Genomic DNA, 24,640 nt, shown 5'->3' with positions numbered 1-24,640 from the left:
ATGCAGCACCATAATCAGCCCCTGAGTGAGTTATACAAGATGAAAGCACACATGGAAGCTTCCTCGAAAGATGAAATGTTTGTTAATACCCAAGCATCCCCTACTCACAAGCCAGCAGGCGGAGAGGGAGAAGGGGGGAGGGCGTGAGTGCGAGAAGAGAATTTACTCTGTCACTTTCCCTCTTCCTGCTGCTTTCTGTGGCAGCACTTCTTCAGCCCTAACATTTAACATGGAGCGCTGCCTCTGCTCAGCGTGCCAGTATAATGAATCTTTTTTTTCCAGCTGCACAACTGCTGCTACTCCACAGCCATGGTGCATTACTTCATTGGAGTCCTGTGGTACTACAACAGCAAGAGCCCTGAAATAGAGCCCTGCTGTACGCCCGCCTACATGCAAATGTCAGAACAGAATGTGTTCTTTTTTGCAGTTCAACAATTGCTGAAAATCACAAGGAAAAAAACATGGGGAAAGTGTGTGTGTTTGTGTGTGTTCTTTGGGGGGAGGGTGATAAGTCCTGTGATCATCTAGCACAGATGGAGATTTAATGAGATTTAAAAGTTTGTTTGTTGTACTGTGACCTAAATAGGTCTAGTTTTAGTGGGGAAGTGGTCTGGTCTCCTCTCCTCAACCACTGAAACACTAACTTGAGCGTTTGCTAAGGCGCATATTCCTGTGGAAACTTCTCGTTCTGTCCATGCTCTCGTCCTCTTATGCTCATTGTGAAAATATTACATTTTGTCCTCAATTGGAAAAATGATGCTCACTGCGAATGCAATGCAATTCAGCACTGATGTATTCTAAAACAAAAAGCCCTGTAAAATTAAACAAATAATCAGTGCTGCTGCTTGAGATAGAATATGGAACATACAGAGATGAGGGGACCTACACATCACTGCAACCAGTCAGCAAAGGCCTTGTGGTTGCATCAGTTCAGCTGCTGTGCTGAAGGATCTTTCCTTGACTTGAATCTCAAGAGAGACAGCAAAGTGACAACCCTAAGCACACAAACTGTCCTACCAATGAATGGTTTAATAGGAATAAAGTTACTGTAGGAATGGCCTGAGCTTAATCAACTAGAAATGTTGTGGAAGGGCGTAAAGCAAGCAGTTCATAAAGGGAACCTGACCAACATAACAGAGGTGAAGCTGAACAGAGGAAATGGGCTAAAATTCTCAAAAGTATTGTAACTTTTAAGCACCACTGTAAGTAAAAGTTACTTTAAATAGTTTCTGTGTTAAGCATCACTGCCTAATGATTTTTAGTGAAAGGATTTGATCTTTAATTGCAAACGAGCTTAACATTATCTGAACATTTGTACATGTACAGTCTAAGGCCTGTATTCCTGTGTAAACTTCTTGTTCTGTCCATGATCTCATTCTCTAATGCTCATGGTGGAGAAATCACATTGAAAAAATAGTGCTCACTGAGTATGCAATGCAATTCAAGGCTGATGTATTCTAAAACTAAAAGCAAAAGACCTCGTTGAGCCCTGTATAATTAAACGAGTAATCAGTGCTGCTTGTTCAAACGCTTAGCTTTCGTTTTGCTGTAACTTAACCCTGATAATAACAGAGGACTGACTACAAGGAAAGCCATTATGTGCAGTGCTGTGGAAAGCCGTGCAGTTTGGTCATGTGGAAAAGGACTGCAGTGCCAGCCAAGGCCATGCCCCCTGCCCTAAGGGCATAATGTGATGCTGGGAGGACATGAGCAACAGTTCCTGTAGGCACTGAGTCAAGCTTCCCCACTGTCTTCACCCAGGGTGGAACAGAAACAGACAAGCTGCTTTACTGTTCCATGCTTCTTCATCATATACACCAACAGAAGCCCATCTGAGCCCTGCTGCTTATTTATTGTCTGCAAAGATTCTGCATATATATATATATATATTTAGTGATTACTTAGATGTCCATCAGTTTGTGTGTTTACATGTATCTCACAATAAACAGATTTATGCAGTTATCTGATTATTCAAGCAATCAGTTAGACTGCATAGTCTGATCTCTCAGATTGGATTATGGTCTAAAAAATCTGAAATTATCATATTACTCAATCCGTGTGTAGAGTTAACCAGTGTATTCTCAGATTTCTCAGTCTGTGCATGCATGGAAACAGACTATTGTACCAAAAATTAGCAAGCAGCATTTACTACAACACATGCAAAATTGCAACCTAACACTTTAGGTGCAAAGCTGAAACTGAATGATTTAAACAAACTAGATCTTTTAGATGCTGTATATTCATATTGAAGCAGAGTGCTTTAAAAATTATTTTTGCACTCAGATAATGAGTTTTGCCTCATTATCTGATCACTCATTACTGCAAAAACTCAGACTAATAAATAGATATAGCAGTGAAAGTAAACACACTCTATACCTCTCTTTGTCTTTACTTTTAAAATCTCCTCCCAGATTAACCTGCATCTACAACCATAGTGTCTGAGGTTTAAATATGGCACTCCTCCAAAATACTCTCAAACCATGTTCTAATCATCTAATGTATTTTTTGTCCGCAACTGATTAGGCTGAACTCTAAATATATAACACAGTTTTCCTGTTTTTCACTTTTGCATAAATAAAATAGTCTAATTTTGTCTTGCTTAAAAAATGAAATAAAAATTAAATGATCATATATCCAAAATGTCCTAATTGTTTTACATGATTGTATAGACAAAATAATAAAATAAAAAACACAGAGTTTTAAACACGTTCCTGATGTTTTAATACCTTATTCACAGCATATCTTACTAAATTAGGTTCATTAAAGGGCATATTATATGAATTGTGGGTGTTGCGGCATTTTTCTGTGTTTTTTCTATTGTTCATACTGATGTTGGAACTATATTGTTTCGAAGAAATATATTGTGATTAATATTTTGTCCTATAGTGATGCACATAGATGTGCATTTTAACAATTTCCTTTTGTCTGTATTTAGCAATTTTACAATTACACAGACAACATGCTTTCCTGAAAAACTGCTGCGTAGTCTTCAGTATGTTAATATAAACCAAGGAAAAGTTCGCATTTGTAAAACATCTAGGTTTTCCCCAACGTTTGACAGGAAGTAAACACAGAGAGGAAGTAACAAACACAAGAATATTTTACTCATGCAAATATGCAAACTGACAGCTGATACACAGAGGACCCACACACACACACACACACCTGTAGCAGCTAGGCACAGCTAGGATTCAGTAACGTCTGTTTTCCTTCCATCATTTCCTCCCACACAAACCAGGTCTCTCAGATATCCTCCAGCCTCCCGCCCTCTTCTCCCAGACCGCTTCCCCAGCGAGAAGCCACCAGCACTGGGCTGTGTACAACAGCATCCCCGCAACCCCCACCAAGCTCTCTCTGAAGTCCAGGCCTTTAATGTGCTAACAGTTGGGCTCATTAGTGTCTCATTATCCCGGTTAGAGAGCCACATACACATCGCGACAAACAGGGAACATAATGATAGAACGCAGTCAACGGTCTGCCAAGTCAGAATCTCAGAAGAAAGACAGTGTAATATGCACCGAGTGATGTATTTAGCAGTGAAACATTAAATAACTCAAAATGAGCTATTGTGTAATCCAGCCTCTGGGAACGAAATAATTTTGGTATCTCAATTAAGGAACATTTTCCACTAAAAGCCGTATGATTCATATGATTTACAGGAGAAAAGATTCATTTATTTCAGAACTAAAAAAAAAACTGAACCGTTACATAAAGGGGCTCTAGAAACTGTATATTTCCCTTGCAGTGTTAAATAATAAGAGTTTCAGTACTCTTCCTTTAAAAGAAAATCTGTCATAATGAAAACAGGCCTAGAAAATAGACTAATTTCAAAAGCCCAACTCTGTTATGTGACGGTCATGACTAATTTTTTTACAGCTGCAAAATCTACATAAACCCTAAGAGAAAGCCTAAGCCAGTGAGAAAAAACACTGCTACTTCAGGAGAATACAGTGTTTTTGATTTGGAGAGCAGCACAACACCACCAGACACACAAAACAGGTTGCTACAGGAACCATGCCTCATGACCGCGGTCTGTCCTGTGCCAGTGTCCACAAAAGAGGAGCTCAAAATAAGTGTGCAATGAATGAAAAGCAGTTAAGAGATAAACAGTGATCCACGCTTGGCTAAAGCTAAAACTAGCCTTTTACCATTTGCCTTATAGCCATCTGCTATTTCAAAAACAAGAATGATTACGTCAGCCGAACCTAACTGAACTTGAACATAAATCTAAATGTAAATCCCTGGCTTATTTTGTATGAGTAAGGGTCAAGCACGGCTACAAGCTAACAGGTTACAATATCTTTAGCTTGCTGTTAGCCCAGTATCACAACAATAATACAACAACACTATCAGGTAAGACTCTGGAAAAATTATAATGTTTTGTTACTGTGTTAAAGCTACTGTTTTTTCACAATCAATGAACGTCTATTTTCATACATAAGGCACACCTGATTATATGGCACATTAAGCGACACTAGTAAGGATGCCTACATCAAAGTGAGCAAGGGTGTTGCTATATTTCCCTTTTAATGGGAAAACTGTGGAAAGTGCCTAAGTAACCAATACTGTAATTCTTAAAAAAAAATTTCTTTTAAAATCAAATGAGCACTGAATGTTAATCTACACAGACTTATCTCCTGACAATTGTTTATTTGGGTGAGTAAAGCGCTTCTGTTTATTTACAGTAGGCTTGGAATTCCAGTATTTCGTCCAAGGGTGAGCGCTAGCTGATTAGCAGCTCTAACTCCCTTATACTCTGTAGTTCATCGGAGTAGCTTTACTGGTCCTTACAACCTGACCGGTAGAATTCATATATAAGGCACACTGGATTATAAGGCATACTGATGATTTTTTGGGAAAATTACAGGATTTTAGATGCGCCTTATAGTCTGAAAAATATGGTATGATATAATACAGTGTGTCTCATTCTGAGGCTTAAAAAACTGGGTGGTAAATAGTCTTGAAACATTTCGGCTAAGAATTTTAACCCCAGCCAATACTTACTGAATATACATATAAGAAACTTACAATTCTCAATGTATCAATTATTTGGCATTTTTGGTACCTTTGGCACATTTACGTCAAAAGCATGTTAATACAGCTTTCATTTAATAACATACGGATAACTGGTAATGGTAGTTATCATATTCAGTCTATCTTTTGTCCATTTTTCCTGTATAATTTTCTAAGGTATGGAAACACTAGTCCCCTCCCGCTAGCATACAATAAAATACTCGTTCTCACTTTCTTTCTCTCCCTCAATTTTTATCTCTCAGGGACGACAGGGTACAATTAGGGACAAAAAGCACTCCAGGCCTTCTTGAAGGAGGTTAAATAATAACTATTATGTCCTCCTACTTAGCAAAACACATTAGTCACAGAGTGTGTGCTTGCTTTTGCCTTTAGACAATAAGAGGTCATCTTTATATGGCAGTCGCACTGACCTGGGTGGTGCTGTTGCTGTCCTGAGCACGTAATAAAGCCTCTGTCCACTGCCTAATTTGGACATAATGCTTTTATGCCTAGAACGACACTTCAGCAGTTTATTGCTCACTGGCAGCTGCTTCCTTGATTTCATGTTAGGCAGCGTTATCTTCGCCGGACAGACAATTACGTAGCCTGGCGTCCATCACTCTCTAAACTAACCACCCTGCGAAGCGGCTTTGTGCCCAGAGCCATAATCAGAATCCTCCAACTGTTTACCTGGGTTCTGTCTGTAATGATGTTTTCTGCAGCACATCAACAAAACAACAAAAGCAAACAACAAAAGCACCCCCCCCTCCCCTGCTCGTCTCAGGCTGACCGCACTACTTGCCTGCAAACAGTGCAGACCTGAGGGCGCTGCCTCATTAGTCATTAAAACCCATGAACAACAGGGGAAAAAAAGGAGGAGAACATTTGTTCACTGAATCAGCCTCTATAAATAGCTTTAATTGAAAAGGGATTTTAATGGTGGTTCTCCGCTGGGCTGATAATAGGAGCGGGGAGAAATTGCGAGAGCGCCTGCGCCCGCTCAAAACGCCTCAGCAGACTTTGAACTGACAACCAGAGACACATTTTGTAAGTTGTCCTATGGAGCAATTAGACTCTGCAGATGCAGGGTCAGCTCTGGCATATACGAGATTCTGCTGCGCATGTGGTCACACGGGCACAGCCGTACAAATCCTGAGCATTCCACTGGTCTATTCTGAATAAACATACTCTCATTTGCATAAGCACACTGCTCTTAAGCAGGATTTGCTTTAAGATGACTCAATCACAGGCACTTGTATATCCATGCATGGAAGAGTGAGAGGCCCCATAGGTCACTGCTAATGAGCTGCAGATCCAGCTACTTGCTAATGAATCGCTACCTGAATTCATGCCTTTACTATGAATGGTGCCTTCAAAGACAATGAAAGATGTTACCTTATGTTATCTTAAGCTTATGTTATAGCAGATGCTGTGTGAATCATAAGCAATCGGACAGTATTCTCTTTGTGCCATTGTTCACATTGTGGATTTAAATGAAACAGTAAACATAAAGTTAAAGGGGAGCTGGGTAATAAATTGATTAAGATATTGTATGACATGTATTTATTGCAATGTTTTGACACGCAGACAAAATGCAACAGCGGTAGCAGATTCTTAAAAACTACTATGTAAATACTCTCATGCATAGCACATTAATTTCCATTCTGTTTATACTGCTCATCATTCAAATAATTAGGAATATTATCTTTGTAATGAAATGTTTAGTTAGATCAGTGTCACTGACGATTTCAACGATATGCCTAAAAAAGCATTTAGTCAATCAATAAGAAAATGTATCAAAATATCATCATTAAATGTCTTTAGATGTTGTACTTGGGTTCTTTGTCCCTTCCTGTATGGTGTCAGACCTTGTATTAATTTTAGGCACTACTTTTTTAAACCTTAGAAACTGATATTCATCCAGAATTATTTCAGTAACAGTGTGCCTGACTTAACAGCTTTATGACTGTAGAAAACATCAACACTGTGATTTCATTTATTTCCATTCTCTAAAACTGAAGTAAAACATTTCTACTATGTTGTCAAATTTGCAAATTGGGTCTGTGTAGTAGAGACTAGAGGCAAACATTCCACACTTTTTGTTCTGGTCTTCCCAAACAAGAGTCTCATTTTGCCTTTACTGAGTTTAGAACACAGCCTGAAAAAACAATCTAGTTTATTCACTAAGTGTACAGTAAAATTGCAGTTCACATATTTTGCTACAAATCAATTCACAGAAGCTCTGTCTGTTTGATCAAGTTGTGAAAATTTAAACCTTTTTTGGTGCAGTTTAACCCCTTTCAGTGCTTCTGTCAGTGCCAATAAAAAAAAAGAAAAAATAACATTTGAATTGAAAATCAGACTTGGTCCAGACACCTATTTTACTAAATAAATCTGTTAAAAGCTAGCAGGACAACTCTTTCAGATAATGTCTGGAACTGTTCTGGGTTACAGAGAATGTGTGAAAGGCGCTGTACTGTACATAGGGCTGGGCAATATATTATAAAAATCAAACATTTAAAACTGCCCATATCCTATATTGCCAAGGTTTGTAGTCCTATCTCCCAGCTCCAACTGTTCAATCACATTTGAAGACTCACACTGCACTGTAAAAATATCTTGGATGAGGAGCATATGGAGCACTGTGCTAGTTTATGCAAACATATCAAAATGACTACACTTCAGTCAGAAAATTTTACTCCATCGTTAGCGACGATCATCAACAGAGAAAGCAGACACACTGTAGTCTGAGCCAAATCTCTTTTTTTATAGTCTCTCTTACATTTCTTTTGAAAGCCACACTTTAGAATGAGTACTTAACCCATCATGTCTACATTACAGTATGCATTACGGACTTCCCCTAATAAAGCTGCAGCTGACAATGCATGCTTTCACAAAGAGCCCACACAGCGAGCTGAACTTGACTAGCGTAATGCTATGGGACCCTCCGGACCAACAGAGACACATTGTTTTTCATCAACCTACTCTCAAAGGTTGGTTACACATTTCTGCAATGTTGTACTCAGCCAGCACATTGACAACCTTTCCAAGGCCCACTTGGCAGCATGTGCCAAAGCACACAGAGGAACACTGTTCCACTGGCAGGAGCGGATGGAAAGTGCTCTGAAGGGAATTATACGAGATGGGTGTGGATCCATGACTCTGCTTTCTTACGTTCTTGTGAAAGGGAGTGAGTGATTCTGTAACTGAGATCAAAAAAACGTAATGGGGTGCTATTAAATTAATGAAGTTTTTAAGTACTGGAGTGTGCTTTGAGATATAATAATCATGCGCACACAAACACTGAACACTCCCACACACGTTCTTACACACAAACACCAGCCTGTGACTCACTGTCTTTCCATTCATGTAAATGAGCTGCTGCTAATGTCTTGCCCAGACCTCATCTTATGCTCATCATAACCAGTGACCTGACCAAAAACATTTCCATCAATCAACAGAGATGGATTAAGATACATGAGATAGCTTTCTATTTACTGTTTATATATTGTTTTACTTTGTGTAAAAGTGTGTGTGGTGTGTACTGACAGAAGCTCTGTAACAGCAGCATGAGTTAAGCAGCTGTGTTAATTATGTGGGGGTGTAGCCACATCTCACCGCTGCTGTGTCCTGCTGCAGGGCTTGGGAGGCGAAACGGGCCACGTGGTTGATTATGGGGGCAAAGTTGGTGGGACCGTAAAAGCGGAGATGAGGCAAGCAGGTTGAGTACGCCTGAACGATGCCCTCAACACCTGTACACAACACAAAAGCAGCCGTTAAAAACCATTACAGCTCCTGATTCCAAATAATAATTTCAAGTATTCTCAAATTGGCATGTCTGCAATAAAATTCATGTTTTGATCAAAATATTAAATAACCCATAAAAAACAGGCTTACACAAAATTCAGGCTTAATGATGGTTGTTTGTTCCTGTTCACAGATAATAGTATAGCAACACTAGAAAACACAATAGCCAGTCCTTTTGAAATGATTAAACTGAGTGGGACCTCAGTTTTTTGCGGTTAAAATGACAGCTGTATTGCAAATAAAATAAAAATCAAGTGATTGGTGGCTCTGCAGATGAGAACACCTAGTTAGCAGAGAATGACCAGACTGGTTTGAGCTGACAGAAAAACTACATTGACTCACATACATACTCTGTGGTGAGTAGAAAAGCGTCTTCGAATAAACAACAGCAGAAAAAACATGTTAAGTTCTAATTCTGTCAGCCAAGACTGAAAAAGTGGTTGCACTGGAAAAGAAACATTTTATCTGGTAAATCATTTCTACCGAGGCAGACAGATTAAAATGTGAATTTGAACAGCATAAAACAATGGACCCAACCTGCCTTGTATCAAAGGTCCAGGCTGGGGGAGGTAGTATAATGGTGTGGGAAAGGTTTTGTTAAGACAATTTGGACGTAAATGCCACAGCCTTTTTGAGTGTTGCTGCTGATCAAGTGTGTCCCTTTATGACCACAAGTTACCCATCTTCTAACAGCTCTGTTCAGCATGATGATGAACAAATCCCAAAGCAAAAAAGGCTTTATTAAACATTATTAATGTTCCCAAACAATTTTCTGTAATCTGTATTTATGGATAGGAGAAAATTGTCATATTTCATGGAAAATCTGGTGTTGCATTTTACAAATCTTAATGTATTTTCTAAAACTGCATTTCTGTTGTGTTAACAAGCGTATGGGTATCGAAAATGGTGCATTTATATGTCCTTACCTGCACAAAATGGATTGGTAGGGTCAAAGTTTATGGCAAATTCATGGGACACCTGTGGAATGAGAAGAGAGTGTAAACAACCTGAGACAGTGTAAGGAGCTAAACAAACATCCTAATGGCTAATATTTATTAACAAGCAATAATCTTAGTAACACATCCTATGAACACAATACTCATAACGCTATATGCTAAGCCATTTTTAGCATTTATAAGGCCTTATAAAGCCTGGCGTAGGTCTGTATGATTTCTTAAAAGTAGGTACTGTATATTTAGACCAGAGTTTTGTTATGACTTCATAATTAGTCATACAATGAACACCACTGACAGTTCAAGTGAGAAACACTGATTGTTTTTTACAGCGTCATCTGACAATGGGTGGAAGCCACTTTGATAAGAGCCAAATTGGAGAACATCTTTAAAACAATAGTCAATGTTACGTGTTTTTCTGTTTTGCAGTGAGTTAGTCTATTCCTCCCAAACATGCTCCAAAACAGAATCATAAGCACCTAATAGTAAATGATGCTCATGGAGGTCCCACCTCACAACTCATAGGACATAAAAGATCTGATAATGTATTGGTTTCAGATACCACAGGACACCATCATCTTGTGGAGTCCATGCCTCAAATAGGCGGTTTTGTTGTGGCATCTTAAGGGGGACCTACTGAATATGAGGCAGGTGGAGCTAACGTTATGGTTAAGTGGTGTAAGTCCATAAGAAATGTGCAATCACGTATGTTGTAATGCCTCATAACCACCACCACCATGATTTTCTGGATACCAGGATCTACTTTAATTTCCCTGCATCTAACAATGCCTAATAAATGAAATCATTGGCAGCACAGGTAGCTTGTTTATGTTAGCCAGTTAATTACAAGCAGACATGTTATAAAATTTTTACTGCCCCATTAGAGTACAATTTATTATGAACAAATGAAACCTGATGTGAAGACATACACTCTTGTTTTGTGAAATGTAATGCACGCCTTTATAACTACTTTATAAGCTCAACTACATAGGCTTATTCCAGACACTGTAAGAAACTATGCACGCCATATATCTCTACATTCATCCTGGATGGCTGTTGACATTGTTTTTCCTTAAGGGTGAATCTGTATCATTCTTCTCTGTTATAAAAATCTAGAACTCTTCTCTTTAAAGGGCACTACACGCTCCTCCTGTTTCTTCGCCTTTCCTCCCTCTCTCACTTGTCCTTTTCATCAGTCCAATGCCATGGCAACCCAGATGGGATGGCAGTTGCATAATCACTGAGATATGCATGTTTTATATGCTTTCTTCATTTCTCAATTTCTGTCTTTTCTACATTCCACTACCTCTCTCTCTTTTGTTTGCTTTCCTCATCTCCATTCTTAGGGAATTACCAAGTTGATCACACCTAAAAGTGCAAATTCTCTCACACACATACAACCAAACACAATTCCTCACCTTCCAGTCAGGTGGGAGCTGAGCCCCAAATCCAAGTGCAGGAAACATTTTGTCTCTGTAAACAGAGAGCACAATAAAAAAACTATAACCATTAGCAGATCATTATAAACCTATATATAAATATACATAAGTAATATATATTAGTAATATATAAAGTAGTTGTTTGCATTTACTCTAATATTAGTGTTTTACTGGATAAAAACACTTAGTGCCGATATAAGAAGCTTTCTAATATATATTTTTTGAACATGGAATTGTATAAGTGCTGTACTAGGAGGCAGATCTGAAGTCAGTGTAAAAAGAAATTCATGTCATTGTTCCTTTCATTATTATTATCATTCTTTTTGTACAATATAAAGAACCGTTTTACATTAAAAAGGAAAGAAAATGCAAATATAGAAAGTAAAGAAGTTGCATAATATTTCATTGTTGTCATTGGATATAATAATATTGAGCTCAGAATTTAAAGACTGTGGAATTGTTTTTTATTATAAACAAAGGAGCTGCAGTGTGTAGCAGTAGTGTAACGCAGACACTTACGAATCATAGTCTTGTATGATTTGTCCCACAGCCCAGATGGCTGAGAGATACTCGTTGCTGCCCAGCGGGTTGATGTAGTGTAGAGAGGACGGCTCCCTAGGGTTGCCATTTGAGGCTGTGAAGTCAATGCCAACCTGGTGGGATGCAAACGCACACACACATGCAAGCACATATAAATAATAGGCTGTATTTATGTATTTAGCTCTCAGAGGAATGGTCAACTAGGAACACTGCTGATTTTCATGAATACTATTGTTTTACAATGATGGAATTTTTAACAATGCATTCACATGCTCACTGGGATTTGAGGCTTGATCAGCGCTACTATACTCAGGGCAGTTTGGTAAACATAGTGTTCAGATGGTGGAGCATATTCTGCTCAATACACAATTATATATTTAAGCACGCCACACATTCTGCCAGTTCTGCTCATTCTGCAGCAGATCCTCACAAAATGGATTCTTCAGCTTTGGTGGGATGAACACTGCTTGTTATGTGTCACTTTCCAGGAGACAACCGATTAAAATGCCCTGATGGTCTACAAGCCCTCCCCACACCTTTTCCAAATGTTTGTTAAGATGACAATTACTGAGACAAAGCAATGTAGCAATGTACGTATAAAATACCACTCCAGTTAACTCTGCTGAAGCAGGAAAAAACTCTGCTATCAAGACATGTATAATGTTATGTAATCAATATTCTTTATTTAAAACATATAACTAACACTAGTGATTCAGTGACCCGGATCAGGACTGATCCAGGCGTACTTTAACGAATGTGGTTTGAGCTATTTTAGTCCAAATTCAGTTTTGAGACGTTTTATCCACAGTGTTCAGTGCACCATTTGGTGTCATCAAAGCACCATTAACAGACACTATTAACAGTCCAGTTATCAGGACTGAAGAGAGTTTTCAGAAGATAAATTAGTTAAGTTTAAGTCCGCAGTGTGGAACTATTTTACAGTGAAGCCTAAAAACATAATACAATATCAACACATTTCTTTATATTAAAACACTGAGCACTAAAAAGCAAGTGGAGGCTAACACTAAAGCCATTACACACAAGCTATAGAAACAATAATCATAGCACATTCACGTCACTAAAATCTGCAAAAAGTTATTTCACCTGCTGGATGTAACTATGGAGTTTGCACCCTTAATTTAAAACACCTCTTGAGAGTGCATCACTTAGCCTGGTTCAGTGATATTCACACAGAAGAGCTTACCCAAAACAGCAAAACAGTGCAAACCACATGTGACCAAGATCAAAAGTACAGTAGCAACAATTAAAAAGCTAAAGCAAGTTCCACAGTGCAGTTTTATATGGGAATATACTGACTTTCACAGCTGCTTTTAAGTGTTGTTTTAAATATGATTACAACTTAATTCTAAAATAAAACAAAGGATAATTGTATAAAACAAAATCAGAAATTACAACTGGCCATAGCAAAAAATAAGAATAAAACGCAATGACTGAATTACGAATACACTATTCAGTGGTGCAAGAGCAATAACACCGTTACAGAAACAAGGTTTACATCACTAACTACTATTGCAAATATGAGCCAGCGGCACTGTGCTACTCAGCCAGCAATCACGGCTGACTTAGCTGGATTAGAACACAAATACACACAGCTGTTGACACACTGCAATGCTGTGCGAGTCTCCTTCGGTTCGAGGTGGATCAAACGCTCGCTGCCACAGGCAGTGCTGCTTTTGTTTGGGGAGGTTTAGAAGTCAGAGCTGCTCAAGCTGAGCTCTGACAGCTCTATCCTCAGGCACTCGCAAGCCCACAGCCCCGCTGCCTGCCTACAACAAAGGTGTTTACCAACCCACCACGATTCTACTGCTAACCCGGCCTGTCACAATCCCCACTACACACACCTACTTACTATACCATCATCCAGCCCGGGGATGGAGCGAGAGAGAGCCCGAACACGATAGAGAGAGAGAGAGAGAGAGAGAGAGAGAGAGAGAGAGAGAGAGAGAGAAAAGAGAAAGATAGAGCAAATGGAGAGGGCAAGATAGATTGTGAAACTGTGATAAAAGGGAGTGAGAGAAAGGAGAGAGAGGACAAGAAGAGAGAGAAAGTATGAGAAATAGAGAATGAGTAAAAGAAAGAGTAACCATGAGAGAGAGAACATTTGACAATGTGAGAAAAGGGAAGTGAGAGAGAGAGAAAGAGAGAAGGATATTGGGTATGACAGAATGAGGGTACCATTTCATGTGGCTGGTCTCACACAGCCTAGACTGGCCTGAGGGTGACCAGGCCCTGGCCGAAGCCTTTCTGTCACTCTTTTATGAATGATGACTGAAATTGTGCATTACACTTGCCATATATATATATATATATATATATATATATATATATATATATATATACTACACAGTATTGTGCAACTGTTTTAGGCACCTGTGGGAATTTCAGTAAAAAAAGCTTCTTATCTGTAAAGTATGTGTTTATAAGCTCAATAAATACAAACAGCAATTTTACAAAATTTGTTTTCCTGAAGCATCTCCTTATCTCTCCTCACCTGAGCTTAATCAAGTCATTTCTAGTTCTCATCATATAAACAACTGGTTTGGTAAATTGGTAAATTTGGTAAATTAGGTGAGCTGATGGAACTGAACATATGCACATACTGGCTGAGGGCATCCATGAGAAATCTGGAACTACACTTTGTTCTTCAGCTTGGCTCACAGGATAGAACATACTTAGTTAAAAATTAGGATTCATTATTACGTTTCATATATATAATAACCCAGTCCCTTTGTTTTCTTACTTAGGTGTTCCTTGTCTGTGTATATACACCCCATACCACAGTTGTGCTTTGTTTGTGCCCTCCATGTTACTGGTTTGTTATATTTTTTTGCTTTGTTTGTTGATTTGACTTCTATGTTTGTCAGTCTCTGCTGGCTAGTCCTTTGTTGTTTGTTTTATTGTCTTAGTACCGTACTTGTTGCTTTGTTTCAAATTTTTTGGCTTCAATTAACAGGCCTTTTGGATGCATGATGCATAAAAAAACATTCATCATAATGCTGACCACAGTGCCTCCACATGCTACTGGTATTGTTTCATATGGCATTGTTTGACAGAAAATATGTAGATATATTAGTTAGATTAGGTTGGGTTAGGTTGGGTTACAGAAATTAACTCAGTTTTACCAGCAGCCCTGATTTACTCTGAATGAAAATTGATTAGATAAATTATGTGTTGGATAGGAACTGTAAATACTGGACTTCCTTGTGGAGAGCCTTGAAAATGTGAAAACAAAATTAAATAATATCAGACATGTTCTAAATCCTACTCTGCATATTTTTTGTGTTTGCCTTAATGTGACAGACACTTCCCAATACAGCAGATTAGCTGGATAATATATACGCCAAGAGAAGCACAGTTCACAGGAACAAAATATGTTAAGCATTGTTTATACAATACGAGATAAACAGGAACCTGTATTGTGTGAAAGAGCACAGCTCCACTGTTGTTGATTATTCAGGCAATTCAATCTACTTCTCGATACTCAGATAAAAATATCTATTGTCTCTGTTAAATAATGGATTAAAAATCAACTGACCAGCTATCACCAACTTTCTACTTTCTAATCCTTTTAGAGCACTGTTTTGATAGCTCTATTTGATGCTTTTTATCAAATTATCTCCAAATTGTTATGTAAGAGCTAAATTGTAATTCACTGTATATGAAGAATAGGTTTGTTTTTTGTTTTACAATATCACCCAGCCTTAATTACAAGCATGGCTCTTCATGAAAACAAAAGATGGTCCTTTTAACAGTGCCTCTTTTAAGCCTCTCTTCCCATGGCCTGCTTACATTCTGCAGACCCTCATGCTTTGCTGCGCTGCTGGCTAAAAACTGTCTAGCTCACTAATGCAGCACTGAAGCAGGCAGAACATATCTATCGCTGCAGGAGACCAAATTGCCCAACAACCTCAGTTTTATCCAGCATAAGACTGACTGAGCGCTATGGCACAAAAAGATGAATTAGCTGCAAGTACTTTTTGCTTTACTCCTTTCTCTCCCTCTCTCTCTCTCTCTCTCTCTCTCTCTCTCTCTCAGCAGATTAGGCGAGCTGTGGAGAAGGGATTTGAGGACTGAGTTTCACACATGTGAATATCTATCCCTGACTTATTAAAGGCGGGAAATAAATCCATGAGGCAGAAGCGGCTGCTGGAGTAATCATGGATTTAGGTTACACATTTTTTTTCACATACTACTTCTTCTTTTCTCATACACCCCTCTTGGTGGCATTCCCACTTCAAGCCTGTGATCTACACAGATTTTCAACAGCGGACACAAGCGCAAGCCGTTATCAGGGTTGTGGGCCAGCGTAGCCTTCAAACACCAACCAAGACAGCTGGTAATCTCACACAAACAAAAAACAACAGTGCTTCTACGGAAAATGTGCGTCTTAAAGATGACAACGATGAAGATGCCTCAAAATCGCTTTCCTCCAAGCCTCCAAGAGCTCTCTCACCGTCTCTCTCACAGCCCTCCAAATGCAGGAATACTGTCACTATAGCAACCCGTGCTCTTCACTCATTTTCGGTGTCATTTCTTCCCAGTGACTGAGTTACATAAAAGACCATGTACAAATAGAAGCCTGAGTAGGTCAACCCATCACCGCACAACTTTAAACACATGCCTGCATTCAAAAGCATGTGTTCCACAACAGCATCAAAAACAGTCCTGGAACAGAACGTTCCAGCTTCACTGGAGGTAAACATCCTCCCAATGATAGCAATGTTGGATGACATCAGAATAATACAGTGATGTCATTCAGCTTATAATGATAACTGACCAGCCAGCTGTGCTGTTAGGATTGCAATGACAATGAATGATGTCTGCTTCAAGACACCTGTTATCAGCTGACCCAGAGTCTGCATTTCTTAAAGGTGAAAGTTCTTATCTTCTAAGTGGTTTAATTTAAAAGGGACCATACCAAAAAAGGAATTCCTGCATTTCTTTTAATAAACATGTTTGATACAGGATGCAAAATGCACCATTGACAATCCAGCAAATCTGGTCCATATATGAAAACTAGTAAAGCTGTGTATTAGCAGGACACTGGTGTTTAGCACCTCTAGTAAATGGTTGGCAAATTAAATGCACAGGCAGGAAAGGGTCTCACTATAAAACCACAGGAATATAAAAAGCAAAATCATACTCACAGTAAACATTAGCTGACAGCCTCCCAGGATGTAGTCCAGGAACGAGTAATCCCTCGTAATCTGGGGAGCATCAGAACAGCACATGGTCTGTCTGCGACACACTTCACTGAAATAAACATTCTTTTCTTCTGTTTTTATTTTCAGAACAGCACCAAACAAACAGAGCAGGCTTCGTGGTAACCTCTTTCTGTGTGTGATGTGAGCTGAACAATGGAAAATAATTAAGTCATTTTTTCACTTTTCTGGCTGGCCGCACGGGCAGAGGCGATTATGTTCACGGTTGACAGCTCAGAAGTGACAGGTGTTTTGTGTTGATATTAATATGTGTTATTTAATAGGGGATTTAGAACCATTACATTAATCTCTGCCTACAGCAAAGCCACAATTACAACCAGCGTCATAAAAAATTCAATTAAGTAAGCAGACCCTGTATAAACTGTATGGAAAACGTTTTAATGTGCACATATAATATGAAAGCTACTTTGTATTGTCCTCATTTTTACTGGTTAATTTTAATAAGCTGACTCATTGGTGGAGGGTGGTTGAGGGGGGGGAGGTGAATAGAACTGGTGTTTATTTACCTTGCATGACTTCAGGATGATGATTCCAGAGTTCTTGTAGTTCTTTTTCTTCTTCTGTTTTTTAGGATTAATGCATTCAAACTCCACCTACAACATGGGACACAACAAAATGTGGTATTTAGGAGAAACTTGTACATTAGAAGCACCACTTCCAAAAATGGAGCAGCGTGCATCTGATCATTATATATTGCAATCAATACTGAGAAATATTTAGATAATGGTAGATATATAGATGCAAATGCACCAACTTTGCAAAAACAATGCACATTGATTTTTACTATGACATCGCTTAGTAGAAGCATCTTTAAAGTGTAACATATTTGTTTTATTTTTGTTTACAAATAAAAGTAAATCTACAGTTACAGTAGGTACAGGCATACCAAATTTTATTCCATTGTTTACTGGCACCTTTTACACCAGCTTTTCTGTTTTGGATCAAACTGAAAAGTTTTTAAGTCCAGATTAAACAACACACTACCATTCTCATCTGCAGCAGCACATTACACACACACAAGCATTTATGACATCCCATTCTAAATCTGCAGGCATTAATCAATACGGAGTTGGTCCCCCTTTGATGCTTTAACAGCAGGTTTGGAACTCTATGCACTATGCTTCTCAGCATTCAGCTACCCTGCCCTGTCAATTCATTTTATCCACAAAGGAAGAAGATATTTTACCTACTGACTTGCAGCACCATGCTGAAATTCAGTAAGCTCCTTAGAACCACCCACTATTTCCATTATGTTGTAATCTAAAGGCTGACTGTATGGCTAGGTACTTGATTCAATTCATCTATGTGTAGAGACATGGGACTGAATAAATTACCGTAATTCAATGATTAAGGGATGTGTCCCAATACTTTTGTCTATATACTGTACTGTACATGAGGCATTCAGTAATTTTTACTCCTCTCCTATTATGAGCCTGCTATATAGACTCATAGCCAGGCTGTTTCCTTCATTCAGAGTGTTTCACAAGCTCATGCTAAACAGTGGTCTGGTCACATCTCTTTAAATGAGTGAGTGAGTAAAATCTGAGAACATTTTGACAGAAACCTCTCATACAGACATGTCCTGTGATCAGAAATGACAGCCTCCAGGCTCCTCGGTGGGTATGAGAAGCCCTCCCTGATTCACAGTGCTACAGAGCTGAGATATGGGCTTACTAAGATGAACTGAGATGGTAAAATGGAAATGACAGAACAGACTAGCTCCATTTCAGAAATGACACCATATCAACAGGCTGCAATGGCTGAGAACTGCTTAAACAGACTGCAGATGCCTGAGAAAAGACAGTGCTGAGGTGTGCTGTTAGAATTTTTCCATGCCTGCAACAAGACACACGTCTGCTCTCGTAAACAGGGAAGTATTTAAATAGGAGCCGTTTTTGCATCGTAAAAAGGAGATAAGATGTCTCTTTTTTATTCCTGGGCTCATTTGTTAGTCTCTCCCACTTACTCTGTCACATTCTGTCACATTCCCCACTTCTTACTGCTTATTCTCTCTCTTTCTCGCTCTCTCGCTTTCTTTTTCTCTCTTTTTCAGCTTCATTATGTCAGATAATGAAGCACAGACAGCATTCCCACAGAATGCAGGAGGATGAGTGCCATAAACCCATGAGAAATTACTTCTCCTTCCTGTGATTGTGTATTATAAGTAGGGTTGCAATTTGATAACCGTCTAAGAAATCATCATTAGTATCAAGGTATGATAGTATTTTACAATTAACCTAAAGCATTAACAGAATAACAATATTGAACAGAATTATAAATATAATGGATGAATTACAGTTTACAAGTACTGGATGGCTGCTATAGGATTTAAACTGGGATTTAATTACTGTAAATGGGTGGATTTTAGCCAAGCTTGGCTCAGCTGATTTAAAGTTGCAATGCTTAGAAAGACAGTAGGCAGCCTAGGCAGTGATGGAGCAGTTATCCATAAATGTAACTGTTCTGAGATGGAGTACTCACTGATAGTTGTTGATATTCGATTCCCGGGTGGGGCGACCCGGGTCTTTTTGTGTGGAGTTTGCACGTTCTCCCCGTGTCTGCGTGGGTTTCCTCCGGGTGCTCCGGTTTCCTCCCACAGTCCAAAGACGGCACGTTCAGGCTAATTGGATGTCGGATACAAATTGCCCCTAGGTGTGAGTGTGTGAATGAATGTGTCTGTGTGTCTGTCTGTGTCTGTCTGCCCTGCAATGGATTGGCGGCCTGTCCAGGGTGTATCCTGCCTTCCGCCCGATGCCGGCTGGGATAGGCTCCAGCCCCCCCCCCCCGCGACCCTTAATGGATGAAGCGGTTGATAATGACTTGACTGACTTGACTAATCACACACTGCTGATTTTTTATGTTAATTTTTAAGGGGATGGAAATGAATACTAAAAAATCTCTATGCCTTTTTCTTCACTATGTGTCCAGGTGAGATATTCTGTTTACTTACCTTTTTGTTCACCAGTACCGGTTGAAAACAAATATACACGGTATGATAACCATGCATTTTAATACCATGGTAAACCATGAAACCAGTTATAGCTACAGCCCTAATTATAAGCAAATGTGGAAACTGGTAAAGCTTACGATCAGATCAGAGGTGTGGGTTATAATGCAGCTCACCTCTACTGAGTTCTGTGCTTCACTCATCTTGGTGACAGTTGTCAGAAACTCCCCAATGAAGTCATGGCCGCCATCATTGTCATAGTCGTAGCAAAGCACCTGGGAATACAAAACTTCCTTAAGGCTGAAGAATAAGATATTATAATTTTAGCTCCAGACATACTCACTCTGCACCTTGTACTGTACTTACAGTAAGTCATAGTGCTTCCACCAAGACTTTCTCCACACTCACCATTTTTTAATGCCTATATGTAAATAGTAATGTAAATATCTGTACATTATATATATAGGTTATATATACGATACCATGTACACTTAAACAGTTCAATTATGTATACATAGTTAAAGTTTATTTTGTATACTTTGTGTTTTTTATTACAAAAAATACATTTTTCGCTTATCTGTACACCTGTGCCATTCTCATCTTAGTCCTTTACTCTGAGATTTCTTATTCCATGCAAAACAAGTCTATATTTTATAGATGCCCTGCAGTAAAACTATACTACTTCATCTTTCCACGTAAAAGGAATTCAGTCTAAATGGGTTGAAGTCTTTTAAAGGTATCACAGCTGATCTAGTGGTCTCAGTGTAGGCATAAGTTAGTTTCAGACTAAAAAGAAAGATAGTTGAATTACCCACACCCAGCAGTGTGAGCTGTTCAGAAAACAGATTTGAGAATTTGTTTGAAATTCTCAGCAATTGTGTTGTGCGAGTACATGAACAACAAGTAGTAAGGACAGCAAGAAGCAACAGCCAATAAAAGCGCCTGAGGAAACTCTCAGGGAGGGAGGCGCGAGCAGGTGTCGTGAACACTGACTCAGAGGCTGCTCAGTCGTTCACTGTCACTACAGTTAGGAGGAGTCTTTCAGTCAATACTTCCTATTCAGTGCTGGTCAGCCCAAAATATTGATTATAATAATTACAAAAAAAAATCTTGTTTCTGTAAAAATAAGAGCAGACAGAATAACTGCTGCAGTTGAAAACACAGATCTTAGGTTAGGTGATCAGCTTAGATTAGGTGATCAGGTGGGCTTTGTACAGATCCATCCATTTAAAAGATGTGAGATAAAATTGGCTATGTTTACATTAAAAGCCACATTGCTTAAATCCAATTTTTTTTTTTCAGAATGGATTTGGTGGTTTTGACCGTTTACATTCACAAATCTAAGTGAGATGTATCTGTGTGTAATGTGAATTAATCTGTCTCTGAAACGCCTCACATGTGCACACTGATACATGTATAATCGTCACCTTCTTCACCACCAACAAAAAAAATGTCATATTTGCGAAGTGATTTTAAAGCTTTAAAAAGGGGAATGGATGTGTTAGCAGCTCATATGTGGAACATCTTTTGTGGAGAGTGGAGAGCAAACAGCTGGTCTGAATTCAGGTTCATGCTCAGGTCGAGGAGGTGAGAAAAAAGGCCATGCGGTTTGCTTTTGCTGTTTTTCCAGCTATAGCTGCACAGCTGCACCAAGAGATGTGTGTGTACGAGAGATAAGCCCGTAGCACATGCATACGAGCAAAAAGATGCACAAATTACGATTTGACCATTTACATTTATATTGCATGTCCATGTATCAGATATGGATACAAACATAACCACTATGTGAGCTTTATCTGTTGTAGTGTTCAATAAATCCCACCTTAATGTTCCTGTCCACATCGCCATTACAGAGGGAGATTAACGGCACTGTGAAGGGTTTCCATACTGGATCCAAAGTGTTCTTTATTACCTGCATCAAAGAATAGGACAGGGTGAAGTAAATTACCAAAAAGTCTTCTTTAACAGTGGAAGAATAAAAATGCACCAAATTCCCAGTTTATTAGGGCTAGAAGCATGCTGAATATTTTTGGCCATGAATGAATGAATGAAAGGGCTGGAGGGCTGGAGGCCCACTGTCCTGCATAGTTTAGTACATTTCCTGTGTCAACACCAACACACTTTAGATCAATAATGGGCTGTATATTAGCTGATTAGTTGGATCAGATCTATTTGTAGCAGGGAAACCACTAAAAAGGGCAGGGCAATTAGCCCACAGGACCAGGTAAAAAAACATTGGTTTAAACAACAAAATTCCAAATGCTTAAAAAATATAAATTTTCTGTTTATCTAATCAGAACAGCAGTATCTAAAAAAAACATTAATCTTTGCATTTATAAACATTGCAAAATGTAATAATGCGGTAATTTAAAAAAAAGTCTATTTTCTTACACCCATGTTGAATACATTTTCCTGAGCATGGATTTCTTAAATATAGATAGTCAAAAAAGTGTGAATAAAATAGAAATGGCTACATTGCACAGTGGATGCAAATTAGTAGCCAGGCAGTTGCCAGTGGCAAAAAAAATTGTCAGTTTTAGTCAAACTTTTGCCATGAAAGGGCTAACAAAGTTATATCAGCATCAGATCTGCCGTGCTATTTAGATCCCCTTGCAATATTTCACAGGTTCTAATGTGTGCAAGAAAAGCAATCTTCACATGATCTTTGTGACATGTTGCCACCATAGGCTTTGTTCTCAACAAAAAGTTATTTATGTACCCATGTTGATAGCAACAAATTCTTTTTTACTTCTGCTGTCAAGTTTTTATGTTCCTTTGCTCACTGAAGGCACATGGAGCAACCAAGAGCATCTGACATATTAGAAATGGCTCGACAGACATAGAGATTTACTACTCTACTCTGCTTTTTTGCTTTTCCGTTTTTTTTTTTTCATTTTATTTTTGGTACCTGGAACAGGTCATTTTTTGTGTAATCTTACTTGCAGCAACAAGTAAGCCTAGTAGTTAAAATGTTAAAATGTGGTGTAAAATCCTGAGCACTGATTGAACAGATAGAGTTGTTCCTCTACACAACATAACACAAATCCAGCACAAACTTGCCATGGACTTACAATGGCAGCTTGAAAAATTATGCTGTGGTCTTATGAAGAGATACAAATGGTCATTGTATTTTAGGGAGAGTTGTGGTAGTGAAAAGTAAATCAAATATCAGATACCAAGAACTGAGTAGAATCAAAAATATAATTAAAAATAAAGGTGTTTCGGGGTGCCGAGTGGTCCAGCGGTCTAAAGCGCTGCCACTATGAGCAGGAGGTCGCCGGTTCGAACCCCAGCTCATGCAGCTTTGCCATCAAGCTGCCGGCGTTAGAGGGAGCAAAATTGGCCCTGCTCCCTCTGGGTGGGTAGATGGCGCTCTCTCCCCACATCACTCCTACGGTGATGTCTGCAGCACGGGGTGTCTGTGGGCTGATGTACCGGAGCCGAGTCGCTGCGCTGTCCTCCAAGCGCACTGGCTGCTCGGTAATGCTCCATCAGCAGCAGCTCGAAAAGAAGCGGTGGCTGGCTTCACATGTATCGGAGGAAGCATGTGTTAGTCTTCACCCTCCTGGTGTGTTGGGGCATCACTAGTGATAGGGGGAGTCCTAGTGGGTGTGTTGGGTAATTGGCCGTGTAAATTGGGGAGAAAATGGGAAAAATTAGAAATAAAATTATTTAAAAATAAAGGTGTTTCAAATGGTAAAGCAAAAGAAGAACCACTATTTGTCCATAATGACATATGTTTTTAATTAAAGGTTCTTGTAAACTGGAATTGGTAATTATGGGGGAAGAATTTTATTCGGTTGAGTAGGAACCGAAATGTGTTCAGATATAATCACTTCCTCATCATCATCATGCGCCAGCATCAGTACTGGTTGCATAAACAAAAGCGTATAGCTGAGCCATATTCAAAGCCCTGTATACACATGAACTGAAAAAAAAAGAATTAAAGGCAATAAAAGCACTATAATTCTCATGAAATAAGCTTTGACCATTATATTGCTTATGTACGCCACCAATTTACAAACTACATTGGAAAACATGTGAAACTCACATCGTCCATTGGCTGGAAGCTATCACTGGCTTATATGAGCAAACATCCTCAGCTCCATGTCATTTCACTGTCTGTTGCTTAGTAACAAAGGAACTCACAATGCATTTTGGTCCATTTTTACAATGTGCTGTGAGCTATGATGTTCCCTAACAATTAAAGTGTATTGTGGGAGATTGTAGTACCTACAAAATCATCTTTAAATTCCAATAAAAACAACCAAGGTGACAGTCAGTTTATCTACACTTTGAATGGAGAGATGATACATACAAACCAAGTTGACAATGAACATCAAATCAAGCAAAACGAGTTTTAAGTTCTTTACAAAAATAAATCTCTTATTACAAACATGGTTCTTCATAAAACCAAAACTGGTTAGAATTGTAATAGCCTTTAAAGTTTCCTTATTTTTTGGATTTTTTTTAGGATTATACACTATATTAACATCAAACCTCATAGCCAAATAGAACTGGTGGCATGTCTGACCTCAGTTCTGTGAACCAGCATCCATTTACCATCCTCTCCTTGTTTGTGGAACTCCAAGTAAGGGTCTGATTTGCCAAAGAAATCCTGAAATTCATTGTACAATTTATGTTAAAAAACATAAAAAACACTTACAATAAGGGTGCATTTATTAACAGTATTTACAA

General features: G+C 38.8%; 1 protein-coding gene across 1 annotated transcript in view; it reads right to left on the bottom strand.

Annotated features, from left to right (window-relative positions):
- The window catches only part of cpne2 (copine II), a 48,292-nt gene that overhangs the window by 3,775 nt on the left and 19,877 nt on the right, over positions 1-24,640 (bottom strand). The window contains exons 6-14 of the mRNA XM_007249195.4: positions 24,477-24,560; positions 21,765-21,854; positions 20,119-20,217; positions 17,502-17,588; positions 16,921-16,980; positions 11,732-11,865; positions 11,192-11,246; positions 9,747-9,798; positions 8,632-8,765 (exon numbers count right to left, since the gene is read on the bottom strand). Coding sequence (XP_007249257.1) covers positions 8,632-8,765; positions 9,747-9,798; positions 11,192-11,246; positions 11,732-11,865; positions 16,921-16,980; positions 17,502-17,588; positions 20,119-20,217; positions 21,765-21,854; positions 24,477-24,560 — 795 coding nt within the window. The remainder of the gene's footprint in view (positions 1-8,631; positions 8,766-9,746; positions 9,799-11,191; positions 11,247-11,731; positions 11,866-16,920; positions 16,981-17,501; positions 17,589-20,118; positions 20,218-21,764; positions 21,855-24,476; positions 24,561-24,640) is intronic.

The sequence above is a fragment of the Astyanax mexicanus genome, chromosome 9 (assembly GCF_023375975.1).
Source record: "Astyanax mexicanus isolate ESR-SI-001 chromosome 9, AstMex3_surface, whole genome shotgun sequence".
Taxonomy (NCBI): Eukaryota; Metazoa; Chordata; class Actinopteri; order Characiformes; family Acestrorhamphidae; genus Astyanax; species Astyanax mexicanus.
The sequence above is the reverse complement of the archived record's forward strand: the minus strand, read 5'-3'. Positions and strand labels throughout refer to the sequence as shown.